The sequence below is a fragment of the Heliangelus exortis genome, chromosome 3, assembly GCF_036169615.1.
Source record: "Heliangelus exortis chromosome 3, bHelExo1.hap1, whole genome shotgun sequence".
NCBI classification, from domain to species: Eukaryota; Metazoa; Chordata; class Aves; order Apodiformes; family Trochilidae; genus Heliangelus; species Heliangelus exortis.
In genome coordinates this window covers 31,855,214-31,877,652 of record NC_092424.1, presented here as the reverse complement: position 1 = coordinate 31,877,652, position 22,439 = coordinate 31,855,214, and the positions used below count along the sequence as shown (strand labels likewise).

The 22,439-nt window shown below is 37.8% G+C and overlaps 1 protein-coding gene across 10 annotated transcripts in view; it reads right to left on the bottom strand.

Annotated features, from left to right (window-relative positions):
- Positions 1-22,439, bottom strand: part of CDC42BPA (CDC42 binding protein kinase alpha) — a 192,403-nt gene that overhangs the window by 145,065 nt on the left and 24,899 nt on the right. For all 10 annotated transcript variants that reach the window (XM_071739874.1, XM_071739878.1, XM_071739877.1 and 7 more), the window contains exon 3: positions 1,316-1,407. In XM_071739874.1, coding sequence (XP_071595975.1) covers positions 1,316-1,407 — 92 coding nt within the window. The remainder of the gene's footprint in view (positions 1-1,315; positions 1,408-22,439) is intronic.

The window sequence follows — 22,439 nt, the reverse complement described above, 5'->3', positions numbered from 1 at the left end:
ATAATACTTCCAGCAGACATTCAGTAGGTTGAAGTCCACCAGCAGAACAAGGGCTACCAATTGTGGGATTTCTGCCAGCTGCTTGTGAAATCTTTTGTTTGCCTCCTCATCCTGGATGGGTGGTCTTCCTTTTCCCCTTTACATTCTGTAACATGGAGGTTGTGACCAGAGTTGTTGCCAGTGATGACAGAGGTGAAGCAGTCACAGAGTATCTCAGCCTTCTCTAAATCTTGGGTGACCAGCTCTTCCATTTCCTTCTGGAGTGTGTCCACATTTTCCCTAGTCTTTCTCTTATTATTGATACACCTATAGAAATTTTTCCTGTTGTCCTTAATGTCCTTTTGCCAGACCCAATTCTCTCTGTGTTTTTGCTTTCCTAACCTGATCTCTTGCTTCTCAGACTACTCCTCTGTACTCCTCCAAGGGAGTGCATTGCTCAGAAAAATCTTTTTTGTACACTTCAGGTTTCAGCTCACATGTATGCAGGCAGTATGCAGTGCCTTTTGCAGAAGCTTAAAAATACTCCAGGCACCATTATACATTTGGTTGCTCTTTCATGCAGGACATATGGATAAGAATGAAGCTTATGCACCTAATATAATTAGGAAGGGGCAGAAAGCAAAGCTATTTTACTGAAATTTCCTCAATCTATATAATCTGACATGCCTAGTGTAATGCCTAGCAATCCATAGTCTTATTTGATGACTTAAAGTAAGAGATGGCTTTTAACAAATGTAGAAAAAAATACATAGTTTGATAGCAGGAGGTGACAGCTGAAAGGGAACTAACAGTTGCTAAACCCTTCAAAAGAAATACAGGAAAAATATTCAAGCGTTCATTAAAAAATAGGAAATCAAGTGACAGGAATTGGAGATTTCTTTGTTCATAGAACATCCATATCCATATGCAGTTATTTAAATTGCTGAAAACTACTTTCAGACTATTTAGTTATTAAGATGATTAGAAATTACTAGGCATTTATACCATCATTAACTCACTGGACTTCACCTGATGACTGGAAAGAATTACAGTCAAGCAAATGATTTATCATTGGACTGTTGAAACACCATATTTTAAGCCACATGAATTTGCTTTCTCTCCAAATTTAAAAGACTTAGAAAGAGTTGTTCAAGAATGTATAAATGCTCTTGTATCAAACATGAAAACATCAAACATTAGGCCTACAATATCTACTCTGCCTAAATAGTGTAAAAACCCACATATCAGTATATTGCTATTAGCTGTCTTTCCTCAGTGATGCGTATTTGCAAAAGCATTATTCAAACCCTTCCTTCCACCTCCTTCACACACATACCTCCCCAAAGGCTCCTCGACCAATCACTTTCAGGATTTCAAAATCTTCTTTATGTAGTCGCATCTGTTTCACTTTAGATGTAAAAGGTTTGGCTGAAACAAAGGGAAATATAAAGAATTTTAAAACACCAAACCCACCAAACTAAAAAAACACAACAACATAACAAACAAAAAACAACAAAAGCTGTCAGTAACATGGGATAGGCACAATTAGAGCCCTGAGAACAGCAGACTGTTTTCCTTATATACCTATATTCTGTAATGTAACATAACATAACCAAGTTTAAATCTAGACATAATTAAGTAGGAAAAAGAAATAATTATTTTAGAAATAATTGTTTTAAGAACATGTTTAATACTTTACACAAATTAAATCTATTACTAAACCAGTAAATAACGACTCATAAAAGTTGCCCATAAAAGAAGGTTGTATAACCCAATGTACACAGGATTAGAATGGGTCTTCGAAAACACTGAGCTTAATTTCTGATTTGAAGGCATTCTATCTCTGTGATCCTAAACAAGCAACTTCAGATATTTCACTCATAGTTCCACAGCTAGAAAACAGGGACAGTATTTTTGTAACAGACAAGGTGCTGACCATCACATACCTGGACCGAGAAAGAAAACAAAAAGTGCATTGTAAGGTACCCATTTTACATGGCCCACAAAAACCTTTTCAGCTCATGCTTTCACGCTACAGTGACCCATCTCTGTCAATTTCTATCTACACAAAGACTGATGGATTTAGTACAGCTTTATTTGCAACGAAGAGTTGCAACAGGCATCATATTACAGAAAAACCTTTTCAGAATAATGTTATTAAACAGAAATGGGAATTGGTTTTTAAAAGCTCCAACCATAACATATCTAGACACAGAGAAACCCAGTTTGGGTTCTCCTAAATTCAGTATTTTATCTTTCTAATGTTATGAACTAATATTGCTTTAAAAAAAACCAAAACAAACAAAAAGCAAACCAAACAAAACAATCAAACCAAAACAAATAAAAACCAAACCTCATACTGACACAGATAACTCACCATTCAATTTAGTATTTTCATATTAACACATATCTCAAGGCACTAAAAAATCCTGGTCCAAACCTCTACTGCCTATTATTTAGCAAAGAACTTTTATAAAGTGAGTCAAAATAAGAAACACCTTTATTTTTAATACCTAAAAAAACCTATGAAACGTAGTCCACTAAATCCTAGTCCTTACATTAGCATTCAAATCACATCTGAAAAGCAACAATGCACAAACACAGGGTCTCATGTTTCTCCTGTTAAGCAATGCAGCACTACCTCACTGATGTTGGTGGAATCATGATGAACAGGATCATAGAATTGCTGGGGTTGGAAGGGACCTTAAAGATCATCTAGATCCAACCCTCCCACCATGGGCAGGGACACCTTCCACTAGATCAGGTTGCTCAAGGCCAGGAATGGGGATTCCATTACTTCCCTGGGCAACCTGTTCCAGTGTCTTACCACCTTCAGAGTAAAGAATTTCCTCCTAATGTCTAATGTAAATCTTGCCCCCTCTTCAGGTTCTAAACGATTGTTCCTCGTCCTCTCTCTACAAGCCTGTGCAAGAAGTCCCTCCCCAGTTTTCTTGTAGGTCCCTTTCTGGTACAGGAAAGCTGCTCCATGGTCACTGTGAAGAGTCCTCACTCCTCCAGGCTGAACAAACACAACTTCCTTAGCCTGTCTCCAAAGAGGAGGATGAACTTCTTTAAAAATCTCTGAGGTTCTAAAATCTGAACTTAGTCAATTTTTCCAAAATTCCTCAGGGCCTAGGAATCAGTTCTCTACCACAAGTTACATTTGTTGTAACTACAGAAACATCAACTTACAATGTAAAAAAACTAGGGTTTAGGTATGAAGAGTAATGATACATTTGATATTTCTACTTTAGTGATATTTTTAAGTTTATAATAATTTAATTTAAAAAATTATTATACAGTCAAAATACAGTTTAATATTACACTTAAAACAAGTTTAAAATGTCATTTAAATAATAATACTAATCAACTTCAGGGAGATTCCCCAAACCTTCAATTAATTATTTTATAACTTAGATGAAAGGTCTTGCAGTAGGAAAAAAAAGTAACAAAAAAAGTATTGTCTTACTGATACAGCTTCAGATGTACTTACCAAGTGATTTATATAAATATTAATACCACCAACAAAGAATACTAAACAAATTAAAACGAGCAATTAAAGCCTTATAACTTGAAAAACAAGTGATTGAAAACAAAAGTGTAGTTCTGAACTTCAACATTTTTTGACCATTACATTACAGACCTGGCTAAAGTACAAGGCAAAACATCTTGTTAACATGCAGCAGCATAGCTATTTAAACCACAAAACTTTCCCTCATTTATATTGTAAAGAAAGTCCTGTCCTCCTTTAATTATTACATGTTGGAAACTTCCAGGGTTCCCATAAGGACACTGGAAAAATAAACATCATTCTAACTACTTGAGTAAAATACAGCTGACAGAAATAGGTTTGGATTAGGTTGAATGATCTGTAGTATCAGTGTTAGTGGAAAAGTCTGTAAACCCGTCTCTTTAATTTTTTTTAACCACTGCTAGCAACAGACATGTCAATGTATAGTCAAGCAGCTTTATAAAAAAAGTCCAAGAAAAATAAGGAAAAAAAAAGGGGAGGGGGGGGAGAAGAAAATAAAAAAAAGCCTTAGAGATGTGCTCCAAATAGTTTGGTTCCAAAAGAGGTCGGTTTGCTTTATCATCAGAGTTGTTTGTCTGCTGTGCAAACATCTGCAGTTCTGGGGCAACAGCAATATTCAGTACAGAAAACTTGGTCTGTCCAAGGGTCTTGGAAGGCACATATTCAGACAGCTGTTTCACTCCTCTCAGTGCCTCACCGATGCCATAGCTGCTATTAAAATAAACAGGCTGGCTAACTCTGCTCAGATTATCCACTGCTCCCTTGACTACAGTTCTCAGTAAGCTACCACATCTTACTTCCTAAAGGAGTTACAAAACATGCATCGTCAGTGATCTAGGTAGCACACAGAAAATCCAGCTTTCTGCCCATTGCTTCTTCAGTAAATACCCTGTCAAGTCAAAGATACAGAAATCAAAAGCTGTATACACCTGAATTGTCAAAAACAATGGTGAAAGTTAATTATCACAGAATCATATATATGGGACGTTTCAGCACCCTGAAGAGCTGAGATTTTAAATTTTTCTAAGTGGGGGAATCCAGCACTTCCCCTGGGAGACCATTCCAATATCTGACTGTCCTAATGGTGAAAAATTTATCTTGTGTCCCATTAGAATCCCCCCAGGAACAACCTGTGTCCATAGACCTTGTTTTATCCATTCGACTCCTTGCAAATAGGTAGTCTTCACTTTCTTTGTAGCCACCCTTTAAGCACTGGAACATCCTAACAAGGTCTCCTCTAAGCCTTTCTTCTAAAGGCTGAACAAACCCAGTTTTCTCAGCCTCAAATAGATTGGAAAATAATCACCATAGCAAACTAGCTGCTTGACACTTCAAGACAAAGCCCCCCTTTCCTCAATCATTAAAAATAATCACAGAATCTTCACAGTTAGAAAAGACCTCTAAGATCACTGAGTCCAGCTATCAATACATACAGAGCTTTACCATGCAAAGGAGAAAAACAACATAACCTGGGAGATTGCCACTAAACTGAAGGCTCTGCGAGTCTTTCTAATGCTGTCCTTGAAAAAAAATTTAAAAATATATAAAATAATTCATTGATAGCTTTGTTTTTAAAAGCATTCTGCAGTTTTGAAATTTCTGCTAAATTCATGGAAGGATTTCTTTTTTTTTTACAGGCTCAGTCAAAACTTACTTATTTTCCACTGGCTTCTATCAGCTGTGATTATGAAATGCATAAATCGCATTTTTGACTTAAGACAGACCACAACTGGAGGTTTCAAAAAACTCCAGAAAGGAGGCATGAGAGAATATTCTCCCAAAATAAACAGTATTCCTCAAAAGAAAGGAGAAATAATTGACAATCAGCAAGGCAGAGCTGCTTAGAGGCTAATGAGAGATGGAAATCTCTCCTCTCTGTGCACCCAAAATTGGTCAAACACCACAAGAAACCTTTGCTGCAATTCCTGTTCATTCTCTGGAGGAATCCAGGGGAAAAACACTGCAGTCAAGAGCAATAGCAGCCGAACCACCGAACATTAGTTAAAGGAATGTAAAATATACAAACCACAAATACTCTCAGTTTTAACAGTTAAGACTCACCTTTCACTCCCTCAGAACATTTCTCATGTGCTTTTCCTGATGTATAGTTACGTGCCAACATCTGTAAGTACAAGTTAGGAATCTGGCATTTTCCAAGAATGAGAAGCATGTCCACAAATTCCAGCACTATGCTATAGAAAGACACAATATTCTGGATCCTATTCATCTTGGAAAAAAAAATAAATCTGCTCTCATCTAGGTCAAATAGAGACCATCCAGCCATCTTTGGCCACAGCTACCACAAATGATTCTTCAACAGGAACTTTAAAATCAGAGACAGAAACAAAATCTTTCCTAGACATATGAGAGTACTTCTACTCTTTCTGTCCCCAGACTCAGATGAAAAATAATCCCTACACTCATGACATCTGCTGCAGACCTGGGCAATACTTCCATACCACATCAAGCTATGGCCATTTTTTTCACTGCTATTCCTTATTGTCACACGAATTTCAGTTAACCACCCTATGTTTAAATATTATTACACTAGCAGCAAACTGAAATATTGAACTTTAATTCACCCCTCTGTGCACTGGAATTCTGATGCATCTCCTGTAGTGCAGGCATTAAAATCTTTACCATAGGACTTGTGTTCCACCTAGTAAAGAGAGCTGAAATATTGTGGGAACAAGTCGAGAGCAGATAGGAAAAAGGGTTGTAATATTTAAAAAACCTGAAAGGGTAACAAAAAGAGGGGTCTTAACACTGATAAAGTATTAACTTTTGATGCCTTGTTTATTTTGGTTTTTCAGAAAGTTTAGTAATTATAACAATTGATTTTATTTACAGTATAAGCATCCAGCATTTTTGACAGTCAAATACCAGCATATTGAATTACATGTCAAATGTTGAGGAATGCAAAGGTTAAGTTTGACTCTCAGAAGTGGGATTTTACTTGACTTTTGTCCGGTTCTGTGGTACCATGAGAGATGGAGTCTAAACAGCATTCTGCTTTAAGTGAATTCTTAGTCCTTCAATGCAATACTTTTTATTATGTAAATAATATTATTATTAAATAATAAGTATTATATATTATATATCACCAGAGATACCTCCTAAGCTGACTATGCTCTTGAAAACCACTGTCTTACTGTTTGTGAAAGATTATGTGTTGATTAATCAGAGAAAAAAAGTGAATTTTATGTAAAAAACAGAGAGTGTGCAAATACACAGCACATTTCAAGGGGAATAGAGGGAAAAAAAAAAAAGGAAAAAAGGAAAAAAGGAAAAAAAAAGGGGGGGGGGAAATTACTGTGCAAGTAACAGTGCTCCAGTCTAAAGAATAGGATTATTAATTCTGCAATTTAATTCCTTCCACATTTACAGGTTTGCATCCTTAATTAAAGAATTCTTTCCTATCTCTTTTATGTATAATTGTCACAGTCCTCTTGTTCAAAAATTAAGAGTTAATCCTCTCTAGAAATTCTGATGTATACTGTAGTAATATAGAAGTGTTTCACCAGAAGCAAGCTAGCAGCTGTGGGTCACAGAACACAGGCACCTTGTACGTGATCCTCACTGATCAAAGCACCAGTGCTGAAGGTTGTCACTCTCCGAAGGGACAAGCACTGATTATGCCCCCTGCTCAGATTCTGAGGTACTTCATGGAACTTTAGTAGTCTCCTGTCCCACTTCTGAACCTGAAGAAGGATTTTAAGGAAGACTTAAACATCTAGTATCGCAGCCTGCATTGCAGTCCCTTCTCTTGTGCCTCAAAACAAATGATCCAGTTTCATCTCTTCCCTTCTGTGACTCCTCATACCAGTGCTTCCAGCTCTCAACTATTCAGTCCTAATCTCTCCCACAAGACTACTGATCTGGTACCTTGTTGTCCTGTCTTCACACAGCTTTGCCACGCCGTCTGATGGTTTCTGTCCACAGCCTGCTCAGCTTTCTCTATATCTGTACCTTGCCTGCTCGTTGTATCAGTCTGCTCATGTCTCTCTCATTACCTCCAGGCCCACATCACATTGTCCTACCAGTCACAGAAGCCACCATCTGAGCCAAGTTCTTACTTCATTTCAAATTCCAGTCTACCCCGCTGGGGTCTCTCTTACAAAATCCCAGTTTCAGTCACAGTGCCCTGCTACTATCCCTTCTCAAATTATGTGATGCATGTCCTTTCTCCCTTTAGCACCACTACTTTTAAGAGCCTTTCATATTCATTAAATTGGGACTAACAAACAAGGACTTGAGCTACACGGTATCGTCCTGCCTTGCTTTTACTTTAGAATTTTAATTAGAAAGAAAGACTGTTTTTACAGTCATCTAGATGAAGCAAATATTCTGAGGCCAGGTATTTGATTTTTTGCTAATACTGAGTTTCATTACATCTCATGTAACTAACATTCATCTTCATTTTTGACACAAAAAAGATGTAGAAGCTGAAAACCAGAAGCACTTTTAATCTCTTAGTTAAAGGATATGGTCTAAACCATATGAAAAGGTGGGTAAACAGACTCTAGGAACTCAGCCTCTGAAATGACTCTTGCTTGTGTAACCATGTTTTCTTAGCATACACTTACACTTTCCCCTTGTCAAAATGCAAACCTGTCAAGTCTCACGTGGCACATGAATCACCTGAGTCCTGTCTCTCACTCCCTTCATTACTGTGCTTTTAGGCCCGAATTCATCACAGAATGACAGACTGGAAAGGATGTCAAAGATCATCTGGTCCAACCTCTGTATGTACAAACACAGTTTAGATGAGAAGCCTAGCAATGGAGCTGAGCTATAACAGCAGAAAATTTATTCTGCAGGATGTCACAGGCAAGCTCTCACTATCTGAACTGACATAATGTAACAAAATATCTTGTTTCCTCTTTAAAACATGGCATAAACCTGCTTCATATACAGCTGGTTTCAATGACACTTGCTTGTAGTTATACTGCAGACCTCAAAAGTTCCAGTCAGGACTGGAGAATTCTGGGCAGTGAATATCATACTAATGCAAACAATTACACTCCTAATTCTGCCTTTCGGACAATATTTGAAATGAACGTCACATGAAGTCTTGAATTCATGATTCGTATCTTACATTAATGTCTAAACTTCAATTTAAAGTACAAAACTCATAGACGCAAGAATTACTTTTATATAACTTATGTCAGACTGTAATATTAAAAACTACATATAATATTGTAGTATTAATAGTAATAGTAATATTATAAATTACACTAAAGTTAATATAAATTTATTATAATTATATTGTATATCATATTATATATTTCATATATTATATAATTATTGTAATAATTATTTAAAACATTATTATTATAAAAGTTAATAAACCTTCAGGTTTCTGTTCTGGGAAATGTACTATTTTAATATTTTTATCAGTTATATAGACATTGGGATCAAGTGCACCATCAAGTTTATGGATGACACCAAGCAGAGTGGTGCTGTCAATAAGCCAGAGGGTTGAGATGTCATTCAGAAGGACCTGGACAAACTGGGGAAGTGGGCCCAGCTGAACCTCATGAGTTTCAACATGACCAAGGGCAGCATCCTACACCTGGGTTGGAATAATCCACATTATCGGTACAGGCTTGGGGTGAGGTTTTAGAGAGCAGCCCTGCAGAAAAGGACTTGGGGGTGCTGGTGGACAAAAAGCTGGACATAAGCAAACAGTGAGCACTTGCAGCCCAGAGGCCAGTTGCATCCTAGGCTGCATCAAAAAAAGCATGGCCAACAAACCAAGAGGCAATTCTGCCACTTTGCTGTGCTCTGGTAAGACCTCACCTGGAGTCCTGCATCCAGATCTGGAGCCCTCAATACAGGAAAGATCTGGATCTGATGGAGCAGGTCCAGAGGAGGGCTACAAAAATGACCAGAGGGCTGGAACACCTCTCCTACAAAGACAGGCTGAGGGAGCTGGTGTTGTTCAGCCTGGAGAAAAGAAGTCTCTGGGAAGACCTAATACAAACTTCCAGTATCTGAAAGGGACCTACGGGAAGGCTGGACAGGGACTGATTAGAAGGGCTTGCAGTGATAGGACAATGTGCAATGGTTTTAAATTAATAGAAAAGTAGATCAATATTGGATGTTAGAAAAATATTCTTTACCATGAGGGAGGTGGAAAAATGAACAGGTTGCTCAAGGAGGTAGCTGATGCCTCATCCCTGGAGATATTCAAGGTGAGGCTTGATGAGGCTCTGAGCAACCTGATTTAGTTGAGGGTGTCTCTGCTTACTGTAGGGGGACTGGACTAGATGACCTTTAGAGATCCCTTCCAACCCAAATTATTCTATGATTCAGTACCTCTTAGGGAATTATGACTTTAGCAGTGGTCCTTTATTTAATTGATAGCACTCCTTAAAGATCTGCAATGATCCTAGAACTTCAGCATTCTCTCAGAGTCACCTTAAAACTTATATAATTAAAATTTAAAAATAACTAATCATTTCAAAGTTCAATGTCATCAGAATGTAGATTGCCTATAATAAACTTGATTACTCCCACCCGAGAATGGATACCACATCATAATGCTTAAGTACATAGCTGTGCACCAGATATGGCACCCTATTTCTCAACTACAATCATCTTCCTAACTAAGTGATCACTGTAAAATAATGCTGATTAAGCTGTTCTTATTTTGACCATGTTTCGCCACATGGCAATTTTAATAAATCTTCAGTGCAGTTGAATCACTAAAATCTATTACCACTTCAAAAGAGATCAATGATTCCCATTAATACAACCAAACTTTCAACAGAATCTTGACCTGAGGATGACAATATTTCCTAACACCTGTAAATACCCTACAGAATACATGTTCTGTAAGTAGCAAGTTCCCACATAAACTATATAGATCTTTGCATATGTGTTCACAAGCATAAGAGATTCTTGTGCCACTGTCCTTTACTTTTACCACCAGCTCCTCTGTATCACCAAAGATGCAATAAGCGAGTTAAGTCTAGAAGTCAAATAACTGGGGGATCAAATTCTTTATGAAACCAGAGAAACTTTAACTGTTTTCATTTGTTTCAATTTCACTGTTCAGTTTTTAGGCTCCTATATATTTCTATTACCTAAGCATAAAACATTCTTCAAACTACCCTTTAAATGGACACTGTTTCAAAATACAGCTTCAGAGTTCCAAATCAATCCAGTGAAAAGATTCACTTAGTAGTCAGTACATCTGAATTTACTTTTGTGCTACTGAGCACACCATACATTTCAGAATCCTCATCGATGCCAAATCAGAAATGAGTGACCTCAAAGCCATGAACTCTTTCATGCACGTATTTGCAGGGCTGAGCTTAAAGTAAGAGTCTTCTTTTAATTTAATTCCCCATGGGAAATTAAATTATCTTGACCTACTAGCCATGGCCCCTCTAATGCACCCCAGGATGCCATTGGCCTTCTTGTCCACACGGGCACATTGTTGGCTCATGGCCATCCTTCCATCCACCAGCACCCCCAGGTCCTTTTCCCCTATGCTGCTCCCCAACAGCTCAGTCCCCAATCTATATTGGTACCTGGGGTTGTTCTTTCAATTCTGCAGTGTCATGGTCAGTGCAGCCTAGTCCTCCACAGAGTTTTACATCATTCATCATCTCATCTCTGTTGGTGAGAACAAGATCTAACAAAGCTCCTTTTCTGGGTGGTTCCTCTTCCAGCTGGAGGAGGAAGTTGTGATCAGTGCACTTGAGGAAGTTCCTAGAAATGCTGGTGCTTTTCTGCATTGTCCCTCCAGCAGATACCAGGGTGATTAAACTCCCCCATGAGGGCCATGGCTCCCATCTGTGTAAAGAGAGGGTTATCCACCCGGTCATCATGGTTGAGTGGCTTGTAGCAGACCTCTACTATGATATCTCTTGCCCCTGACTTTCCTTTAATCCTAACCCCTAGGGTCTTTGTCAGCTCCCCATCCATCCCCAGACAGAGCTCCATTAACTCCAGCTGGTCAGTGATATAAAGGGTGACACCCCCTCCTCCTGTTCTTCCTAAATAATTTATGTCCAGCCATACTCATATTCCAGACAAAGGAGCTTTACTACCATGTCTCTGTGATAGCAATAATATTATAGCCCCAAAGGCATGCAGACATGTTTATTCACAGAATCACAGTGTCATCCAGGGTGGAAAGAACTTCTTGAGATCATGTACTACCACTGTGGTTACCAGACCATGGCACTGAGTGCCACTATCAGTCTCTTCTTAAAACCGCCCAGGGACAGAGAATCCACCACCTCCCTGGGCAGCCCATTCCAATGCCTGATCACCCTCTCTGTAAAGAATTTTTTCCTAATATCTCACCTAAACCTCCCCTGGCAGAGCTTAAGTCCATGCCCTCTTGTCCTACTGATGGCTGCCTGGGAGAAGAGACCGACCCCCCCCCTGGCTACACCCTCCTTTCAGGGAGTTGTAGAGAGTGATGAGGTCTCCCCTGAGCCTCCTCTTCTCCAGACTGAACACCCCCAGCTCCCTCAGCCCTTCCTCACAGGATTTGTGCTCAAGTCCCTTCACCAGACAAGCATACGGGGGTTCGCATTCCCCAGTTATAGTAACAGGCAACAAACAGATAGGTTCAGCTTGGAAAGGAAAAAAATCTAATATAATCTACAAGGAGGAAAAAGGTAACACATCCAGATCTCCCCATCCATCCCTTCTTCCTGGGCCCAGATTATTTACACTTGCCACTCCCTCAGTGGCACAGGGGGATGAGGAGTTGGGGTTTAGGGTCAGTTCACCACAAGTTGTTTCTGTCACTTTCCCTCCTCAGCGTGAGGACTCCTAACATTCTTCCTCTGCTCCAATGCAGGGTCGCTCTCATGGGAAAGTCTTTCACAAACCTCTGACATGACTCCCTCTCACCAGGTGCAGTCCCTCAGGCACAGACTGCTCCAGAGTGGGCTGCCCACAGAGTCACAGTCTGCTTTGGCAACAGTCACATCTTCCAGCATGGGGTCCTCCATGGCTGTAGATCCACACCTGCTCCTCTATGCAATCCTGCACAGACTGACATTTCACGTCTGCCCACCTGTGACACTTCTGAGGCTACAAATCCACATTTACCCCACCATGCTCCTTCAAGGACTGCTCCACCATGCCTCTTCAGGGACTGCTCCTCCACTGTGCTCCTCCATAGGCTGCAGGGGCACAGCTGCCACCTCACCATGGGCTGCAGGGAAATCTCTGCTTGGGCACCTTTCCCCCTCCTTCTTCACTGACTTTGATGTCTTCTCTCTGGCATTTCTCTCCCACTTAATCCTCTACTCTGCTCTGTGGGTCTTTTTCTTATATTTCTACTGTTCATTTTCCCTTTCTTGAATATGTTACTCAGAGAGGTGCCGTGGGCAGAGGCGGAGCAGGGATTGGAAATGGGGGAGCTTCCAGCAGCTTCTTACAAGAGCCACCCCTGTGGCTCCACCTACTTCCAAAACACAACTGCACTAATCCAAGACACCATGGTAAGACACAGCACACAAATAAGTCTGAGATTAAGCAATGGGATAATAAGAAAGTTGGGAATGTTTTCAAAAGAGTACAGAACACAAATTCCTTAATTTACACACAAACAAAGCAGTTTTCAGGAGAGCACTCATTTAGTTACCTCAGTAAAGCAACCACACTTCAGAAGTAGGTAACATACACAGTTTTTAGTTAGTGCTTATAATTTTTAAATATTGTCAATCTAGAAACCTTATAACCAAGTCAGAAGCAAAATTAATGCAAGGAATTTAGTACTTTTCACTCTGGAATTAGTTTACAGAAGGTTTGTTATGTGAAAAAAATCTACTTGTAGGGAGGTGAATTCCCAGTTTACTTTTCCAAATGTCATTTTGTTCCACAGATGAAAATAAAAAAAAAGGAAGTAACTCACAGTAAAATGCAAGCAAGCAAACATTTCTTTTTAGTATGTATCATTTATGTTACACATTATACAACTAAACCAGATTTCCTAATTATTTCATCATCTTCCCCTGTTCAGCAAAGAGTCCCCAGTTCAACTCAAACACCAGGTTATGGCATCTCCTCTTCCTATGGACTTCAAAGTCTTTGTTGGACTTTTCTTGGAGCAACATATTACATTAATGCTAGCTTAACAAGGTGGAAGATGGCCAAAGCTTTCAGAAATCTGAATCCTGTAAATTCTTAACACATCCATACAAAACCAGCACTAAAATGCTATTACTAAAAATGCAAACTAGTCATGAAGCATCAAATGTGTATTTAGAATTAGTTAGAATTGAAGGTATGGGTCACGAGTGTACGTATTCATGTGACTTTCAAAAAGAGCTTGTTACTTTTAGACCTACTTGAGAAATGGGTCAAGTCTTTTTCAGATTCTCTGGATATATCATTAGCAAATTAAACAGATTACTGAAACTAATGTATTACTGAAATCTCATATCTATATTATGTTATATAGAGGCCTATATTATGTTATATATAAAGGATAATTCAGCTTTATTCTGCAACACATGGAAGCACTCAAACTATATTTTCTCCCAGCCACTCATATTAAACTCATCCACTATTCATACCTTTTCCTACTTATCTACACCTTGCCAACTATGTTGATATCACTTTCCACCGATGTCTTTCTGTCATAAAAATATAATAGTTAACTGATTGCTTATTCTCAATTTCTCAAACTGCATTCAAAAAACATCTGTGCAAAAAGAAACACACACCTAGAAAACTTGAATTCTGTCCAGATATACTACAGTATAAGTACTGTAAGCAACTTTATCAATGTTCATTCAGAGGAAATATGCTGCTTATCTAAATGCCTACATGGAAAGGACTTTTTCTTACAATAAGGTATTTTGGGATTACTTTTTTATTATTTTTTTCAAATACTGCTGGCACATAAATCGGAAGTTTTACATACTGCAGTAAATGGACAGCTGATATTAACAATAGCCATTATGTAGATTTTTTTACACCTAGTCCATAAAAAGCAAACAAACCACAAGTATTCAGAAACGTTTGGTCTTCATCCCTAGATTTACAATTGCTCTCAGACAGACATGGATTTATTTTTAAATCAATGATTTTGACTAGGTATCATCACAACCAACATGACCCTTTATATATAAATATAATCATTTATATAAGTACATTACAATTATATCATTGTTTTATTACTATTATTAAAAGTATATCAATAGGTAAGTATATATACACATAAATATACTCATCTCTTGTCAGGAGATTGACACAAAGATGAAAGCAACAAGACTCCCGCAGTCACAGAGCATCACACTGCATGTCTGCATCCAAGTCTCATCCCAACTTCTACCCCATGACCTGACCTGAACCAGATATTACTAAGAAGATATTTCAAAGACAATTAACTTTTTGCATGCCCCAGGAAAGTAGGTATGTGATAGGAGAGACTCCTAAACTCACAGAGCCTACAAGAGCATCCCCTTTCTTCTTTGTCCCAGAGTGTTGCCCTAGGTAGCAGCAGGAGGACAGGACGAGGGGTGAAGCAGACATCGTCCCATTCAGGTGCTGTAATTACAATAAAACCTTAACTCAGGGACTCCAGTCAACCACAATGCACAATTAACAGGAAACCAACGTTATTAGTCACTTTTGGTCATTAAATTAGTTCTGGAGTTTTGTTGGTTTTCTGTTTTCTTGGGGTTTTTTAAACAGGAGGCTGTGTTCAGACTCCTAGCAAAAACGGCAGATACAACTCCTTAAGAACTGATTACTCCCTCCAGCTATTTTGCAAACAGATACTTTTTAATTAAATTTAAAAAAAAAAAAACAAAACAAAAATTTGCATAAATTTTGGGCAACTCCAAGGGTAAAAACTTCTCTTGTATTACTACTTCTTTTGACACACAAATACAGAAAACATGATTAGCAGGAAAGTGAGATCACAATTTACAAGGCTGAGAAGCCTTTCTCTAGAGTCTAAGAGTTTTTTTCCTAGGAAAAGAATTTAATACACATTAATTTGGGAAATGACTGCAAGAAATTTTCAAGATGTCCTAAGCTCAAATCCTCAGAATGCATGCATTTAATGTTTACTGAAATCAACCCACTTTGACCCATTTTGCCAAGTTTTCATCCACAAATTCTCATCAGCAACACTTCCATTTACTTTCAGATCTTTTGCAGAAAAGATTGCTCATCTCAAAAACTGTTGGCCATTGTGCCTGTACATTGCAAAAAGCATCACCTTTTTTAAGTCAAAGTACCATACAGTCCTAGCTCAAAGACAGTATCCTGCAAATACAAAATCATTACGAAAGTAAAAAGAGAACAATACTGGTTTCAGCCACGGATTTCCTGTGGTCCTATCATTACTCTTCAGCCACATAATCCACTAAATTAACTTCCTGTGACAAAACAGTTTAAGGTGCAAGTTTGTAGCAGGAAGCAAAAGTAACAATGATAACAAACAGGATGCTAAAACAGCATCACAGGTTTACAAGTAAACTCCCGAGTTTTCAACTTAATCCCAAAGGAAAACAAATGGAGGTTCAACAAAGCATTTCTTCTTCTAATGAAATACATCACATTTTTCTGGACACCCCCAACTACACTTCAGTAGTGTGACTTGTATCATTAGAGGACCTAATACACCTGAAAACCACAAGATGTAGTGATCTAGCAGAGAACCTTAGAACACATCGTGAAAGTGGACAGAAAAGACTAATGTAGTGCCATTACACTTAACAGTCAAACAAAACTCTGCAGTATATTAGAAGTATAACAATGGTCACGTGAAGGAAAAAAAAAAATTCAGAAGAACAATTTAGGCCCTTGTGCTATGTTCAACTTCTAGAAGAAAACAGACAAGTAACTCAGACTCCATCCTTTTGGCTGCAAAACAACAAAGGACATTGATGAGTTAGACTGTACAGGTGCACACACTCTCAGTACAACTACAGAAAGTAATTTTAGTACCTATTCTTATTATCTCATTTTCCAGATTCTGAATTATTTTTTAAAATAATCAATTTAAATACCAAAGACTGCAAAGATTTTTTTTAATGTAAATGCAACTGCCCAAACATCATAAAAGATTTTCTACTTACTAGTAGTAAGTTTTAATCCATTCCAAAAACTAACCAGTAAATCAGAGAATATTGACTTAGTAAATTAACTTAAACCAACTCACTATGCAAACAGAAAATCATATTCCTTTATGCAAAATTTTCAATAGTGCTAATTTTTCTCTTATGAATGTGACGGCTACAATCTAGGAAGCTGTATACATAAAGCCAATAAAGGAACCTAAACCACCTTTTCTATGCATGAAGTCTCATACTATCTGAACCCAAAGTAAATGTACAATGGAAGGAAAACTGAAAATAACCTCATGAACAACTTCTCAGAGATCATAAAAGGTTTTTTTTGGTTTTGAAAATTAACTCTTATCCTCCATCTTCAGAACACTACAGTGGTTTGGAGCCTTAATAAAGCTTCAATATATATTATCAATCTCCTTAAGGAGATTTAAGGAAGCATTCATGATGGATGTAATCAGGATGCATCTGAGAGCACTACAGCACATAATCTGCATGATCTGCCATTTCCCCTGCTACCTGAAGTCAAGTAGAGAAAAGGAAAAATTACCATGGCTTACTGGAGTTACACACGTTTATAGGGCAATTTGTTTAGCTCCTTCCCCAATTCATTCCTTATCAAATACAGGTAGTAGATAAAAATCTACGTTGAATCCTGCTTCTGTACCTCCAGGAAAATGTTCCCCATCCTATAAGCCCTGAAGTACACATGGCAGAGTAAACAAGCTTTTGCCCCGTGAGTAGTAGTTTCACTAATCAAAGAAAAAGGTATTTTGTACTTATTCAGAACAGCAAACAACCTTGCATCATTTTGCATGTGGGGAAAATAATTTCCTGACCACTTTTATTTGCGAGATACTTGAAATGGTACATATGTGTTTATATGTACACAATTTTTTTGTCAAGATTACAGGTCTGAATTTTTCAAAAGGAACTAGCAAGGTGGCATCCAACATTCAGTTCTCACCCGAATACTCAACAGAGCTCCACACATGTAGTTTAGCGCAGCCCATACGCAAAATTTAAAACGTCATTTACAAAACATTTTAACTTAAGAAAAAAACATTTTACAAATGAAATACATATGGAATATATTAATATTAAAATAACTAAGCAAATAGAAAACTGAGCAATTTTTTTTAATATAAAAACCTGAGTATTTTGCATTTTTAGAAGACCTTGCCACACCAAACATCAAACCTACATTGCAAGACAGATCTTAAACATTTCTGTGTCATTTGAGGGAGATTTTAAACTATATGTATATTGTTGAGTAACAATAAAACATTGTATTATTTTCCAATTCACCCAATTAATTGTTCAATGGAACAACATCACAAGATAAAAGACAAAGAAATAACATGCGAAGAAAAAACTTTTACCTATTGCAAAAAAAAAAAAAAAAAAAAAAAGCCATGACAAGAAGCAATAACCTGATAACCATGAAGGCTTGTTGCATAGATTATTTAAGAAACAGGATTCTTCTTGAAATCTTCTGATAAAATACATATGCCACTATAACTACTTCCTTTCTTTCAAGAGACACTAACATTCCTCCCTGATTTTGAAAACTAAATAGTTAGAGAGACTATAGAAACAAGAAAACCAAGATAGATTATATTTAATCAATAATACTGGGGGACTGTTATTGACATGATTTGCAATATTTCCTCTCAGAGGAAATAATGAAAAAATCTTTTGCTACCCTCTCCTTTACAATGTCTTTTTTTTTCCACTGAAACATGGAAAAGCAACTCACAGCAAACAATACTAGGATATACAGCAACCAAGGTGACAAACCAGTGACTGTACTATGTTCCTACCCTCCAGTCCCACACGACTTGGTGCACACAGGGAGAGTAAACACACGTTTTCCATCTTGCAATATAAAGGGTAATAATAGCTATTACTGCTTCTAACTTCTTCAACTTCTTAAACAGCAGTATCTTGTCAAAAGCAACTGCTACTCATCACATCAACATTTGTTATAATGATATAAATTTTTAAAGATGCTAGTTTAAAACCAGTCTCAAATGAAACATAGGTTAATGATTTCTAGTGGCTCTCTAAGCATATTACCAAACACTCAGGATAGACAATTCACCATTTAAGATGTTACTTATTTATTTAAGCATTGATTTTTATTTGATCTTTTAATCTATAATTCACAGGAGGGATCTCACCAGATAAACTCAAGAGAAATAACTGAGTATCAATTCAACCTTTAAAAATCTAAAAGATAATTAGATACCTATTTATTTTTATAATGTGTTGTCATTTTACAGAGATATAATAGCTGAAGTTATTTATAAATACAAATGAAGTGCTAGCAGTCCTGTTATGCATTAGAGAAAGATAAATGCTTTTAATCTTAGCTGTAAACAAAAGTAAAAGGTAAAGATGAAACACTGAATTTTTAATTACTTTTTTAAAATAAACTTTGTTCAACCCCTCTAATTTTAAAGAAAATTATGTCTAAAACACCAAAACTATTATGATACAGATATTCTAAGAATTAGAAAACATTTTCAGCCAAGAAATTCTCATCAGTCTAAACTAGCTTACAATGCACACCTGCAAGAACACGACTGCTTATGGGAGTTTTCCCATAGGCATTCAAACAACAAAACAAACACCAAATCACTGATATATATGTAGAGGTCATTAGTTTTCATAAATAAACAAAATTACTAACTATTTAATTAAAAGCATCAAGATCAGCTGCCTTTTAGACTATGTTATACTAACAAACCAGAATACATTTTTATACTTCTACCCCCTGTAAAGTTAGAAAATACCTGCCATAAAATCAATATAGCAGTGTACAAACTAGAGATCAATATTAATCAGATTTCACAGCACTACACTACAGCCGCAGATAAAACCCAAGCCATGGGGGAACACTACCATGCAAGAAAACAAAGGAGCTGATGGAAATTCTAGTCTATGGTTTACATTCATCTGTATATATACAGATACTGAAAAGTAAGCATATAATTTAGCTTTCTGTGCCCATATGTCTAAACTAAGAGCCTGTCTACATTGTTGGCAACAAGTGATCTAGCCCTAGCCATCATAGGGCTGTCTCCTCCATTAACATGAATAAGAATGCACTTCTAGGATCAATCTCGTAGCACAGGATCCTCTCTTTTATATTTGTATAAATATATTCATATCTTATACATTATTTTCTCCTGACATGATCTCTTCTGAATCTTTAGTTTTCCATAATTTTTAAAAATATGAAGCTCCTCCACAAATCTCTGCATACTTCTCACTCTTACTTAAATGACTGATCACTGTGTAATACAGGTTCATTCTGTCCCATTTCTACCCTAATTTTTTTTTCATTGGCAATCATATTAGCTGGATTTGGACAGCAGAATTTAAATGCACATTTGTTAAAATAGCCTGATCCAGCTATTTACCTTTGCCAACAACAGGTCATCCTGAAGCAAAGGCAAAGTTTAACCAAACAGCTCATTTTTGAAATGCAACTTGAAAAATTCAATTTAGGGCCCCCCCTGAAAGTAGTAATTTGACCTTCCTACAGTGATCTGAAGTATATGTTCAGAACTGAGCAACATTTAAAAGGACTGGGGAAAAGCTCCAGAGCAAGACCACAAAAATCTCATTTTATATACAGATACATCAAGGACTTAAACTACTCAAACAGCTGCTCAAGATTGATACCCAAACACTTTAACTACTTGTTTCTTGGGATTTCTTAACTATAATGTGAATGATGCAATGAAAGAACATTTCCAAGAGGATGTTACTCTTTGGTTATTGTGAGAATTTCTCAGCTTCCTTCCTGTACTCTTCAAGATCTCATCATTAAAGTTGGGTGCTTGACCTGGATAATTCTGCCTTGTGGTAAAACATTTTCTTAAAAAAAGACAAAACAGCTAAGCACTCAAGCCTTCTTTCAAAAAACCACAAACAACAGAGAACTCCTTGAATAGGCTTTATTGCTGTATTACTAGTTCAAATGTAGAGCAGCTGAGGGAGCAAAGCTTTTTTTTTCCTCATTGGAACTCACTCAACTGGTACAAGATCTCTTTCCCACTCTCCCAATCCCTTAACACTACAAAAAAGTTCATAAAAATCATTTGTGTTAGAAACTCAACTAACATCACTAGTATGTAACCTAGATAAGAAAGACAAAGATATTAAGCTTAGCAACTAGATCATACTCCGTGATCAGTGCATCCATTTCTTTGTCAGACAACAGTTTCAGTCAGGTACTTTATCATGAAATCCAGTTATCACAGAATGGCCTACACAAGTTCACTTAAAGCTTGGTCCTAAGGGCTTCACAGCTATAAGTCTTGAGATTTCACTTGCTTAGAAGTCTTTTATGTTTACAATGATAAATAAGAAAAGGCCTCACTATTTTAAATACAAGTTGAAATAGCCCCAGAACATTGTTCTAACCAAAAAGTCTGTTTTCTTGCAAATACTGATATACACCATTTACACTAAATATCCCCCATATCTGCAGGCAGCTGAATTTCTCACAAGTTAGATCAAGCACAAGTAACACTAATAGAGCACAGAACAAAATAGTCTTGATGTCAAACAAAGGGCCAAGGCACAAGAATGACAAGTTAGCTTATAGACTTCTTTCCCTCCCTAAATGCATTACCTTTACTTTTCCCATAAAACAAAGGAAACGGGGGGGGGGGGGGGGGGGGAGGAAGACCACATAAAACCATAATAAAATAAAAAACCCACCACCAAAACAAACCACAAAAGCACCAATAAACAAAATGGTACAAGGCTACTAAACACAAAGGAACTAGTGCCTGAGCAGCACTGATAACTATGCAAGAACAACCAGGAGAAGATTTTTTCCCTGTTCTTTGTCACTCTTGCCAAGACAGATCTCGTGACCTCCAAAATTTCTACCTCATCAATGCCAAAGGGACAAATTACCTCTCCCAAGAGCCACTAGAGTTCACACTACTTATGACTTTCTTGTAGCTATTATACAATTTTAATGAAACCAACATTGTGGTGGGTGGAGCCTGGCCAATAACAAAGGACCACACAGCTGCTCACTCCCCCTCCACCATTATGATGGATGGTGAGATGGCAAGAAGGAAATCCACCTAGAATGTTGTGGGTCAAAACAAGAGCTGTAACATTTTCACTCACCAATTATGGTCATGAGCAAAACAGACTCAGGGAAAAAATCAATTTAACATTTATCAAATAAAAATAGGTCAAAGAGAAAACACAAACCAGAGCCTACGTAGTTTTTCCCCACACGTCCCTTCTTCCTGAGCCAAAATTACTTTGCTCTCAATATCTTTACCTCCTCCCTGCCAGCAAACCTGGGGGGACGGGGTTTACAGCCCAGATGCGACAGATTGTTTTCTGCTGCTCCTTCCTCTTCAGGGAGAAGAATTCCTCAAAGACTTTCCCTACTCCAACATGGGGCTCCTCCCACGGGAGAACCCCTTGATGAACCCCTCTAGCATGAGTCCCTCCCACCAGGCACAATCACACAGGAGCAAACTGCTCCAGTGCAGGTGGCCCACAAGCCAAGGACTACTTCAGTAACAGTCCTGTCCATGGCTGCAGGTCCACAACATCTGCTCTGTGATCTTCCATGGGCTGCAGATTCACAACTGCTCCAATGGGATTCCTCAGGGGTGGCAGATCCACAATCACTCCTCTGCCATGATTATTTAGGTTCTGTTCCTCTGTGCTCTTCCATGGGTTGCAGGGGACAGACAGGCTGCTGTCTCACCATGGGATGCAGATGTTCAGGCACTCTCTCCCGCTCCTTCTTCACTGACCTTGGTCTCTCTGGTCTGGCATTGTTCTTCTCAGGTGTTGTTCTCCTCCACATGTTGCTT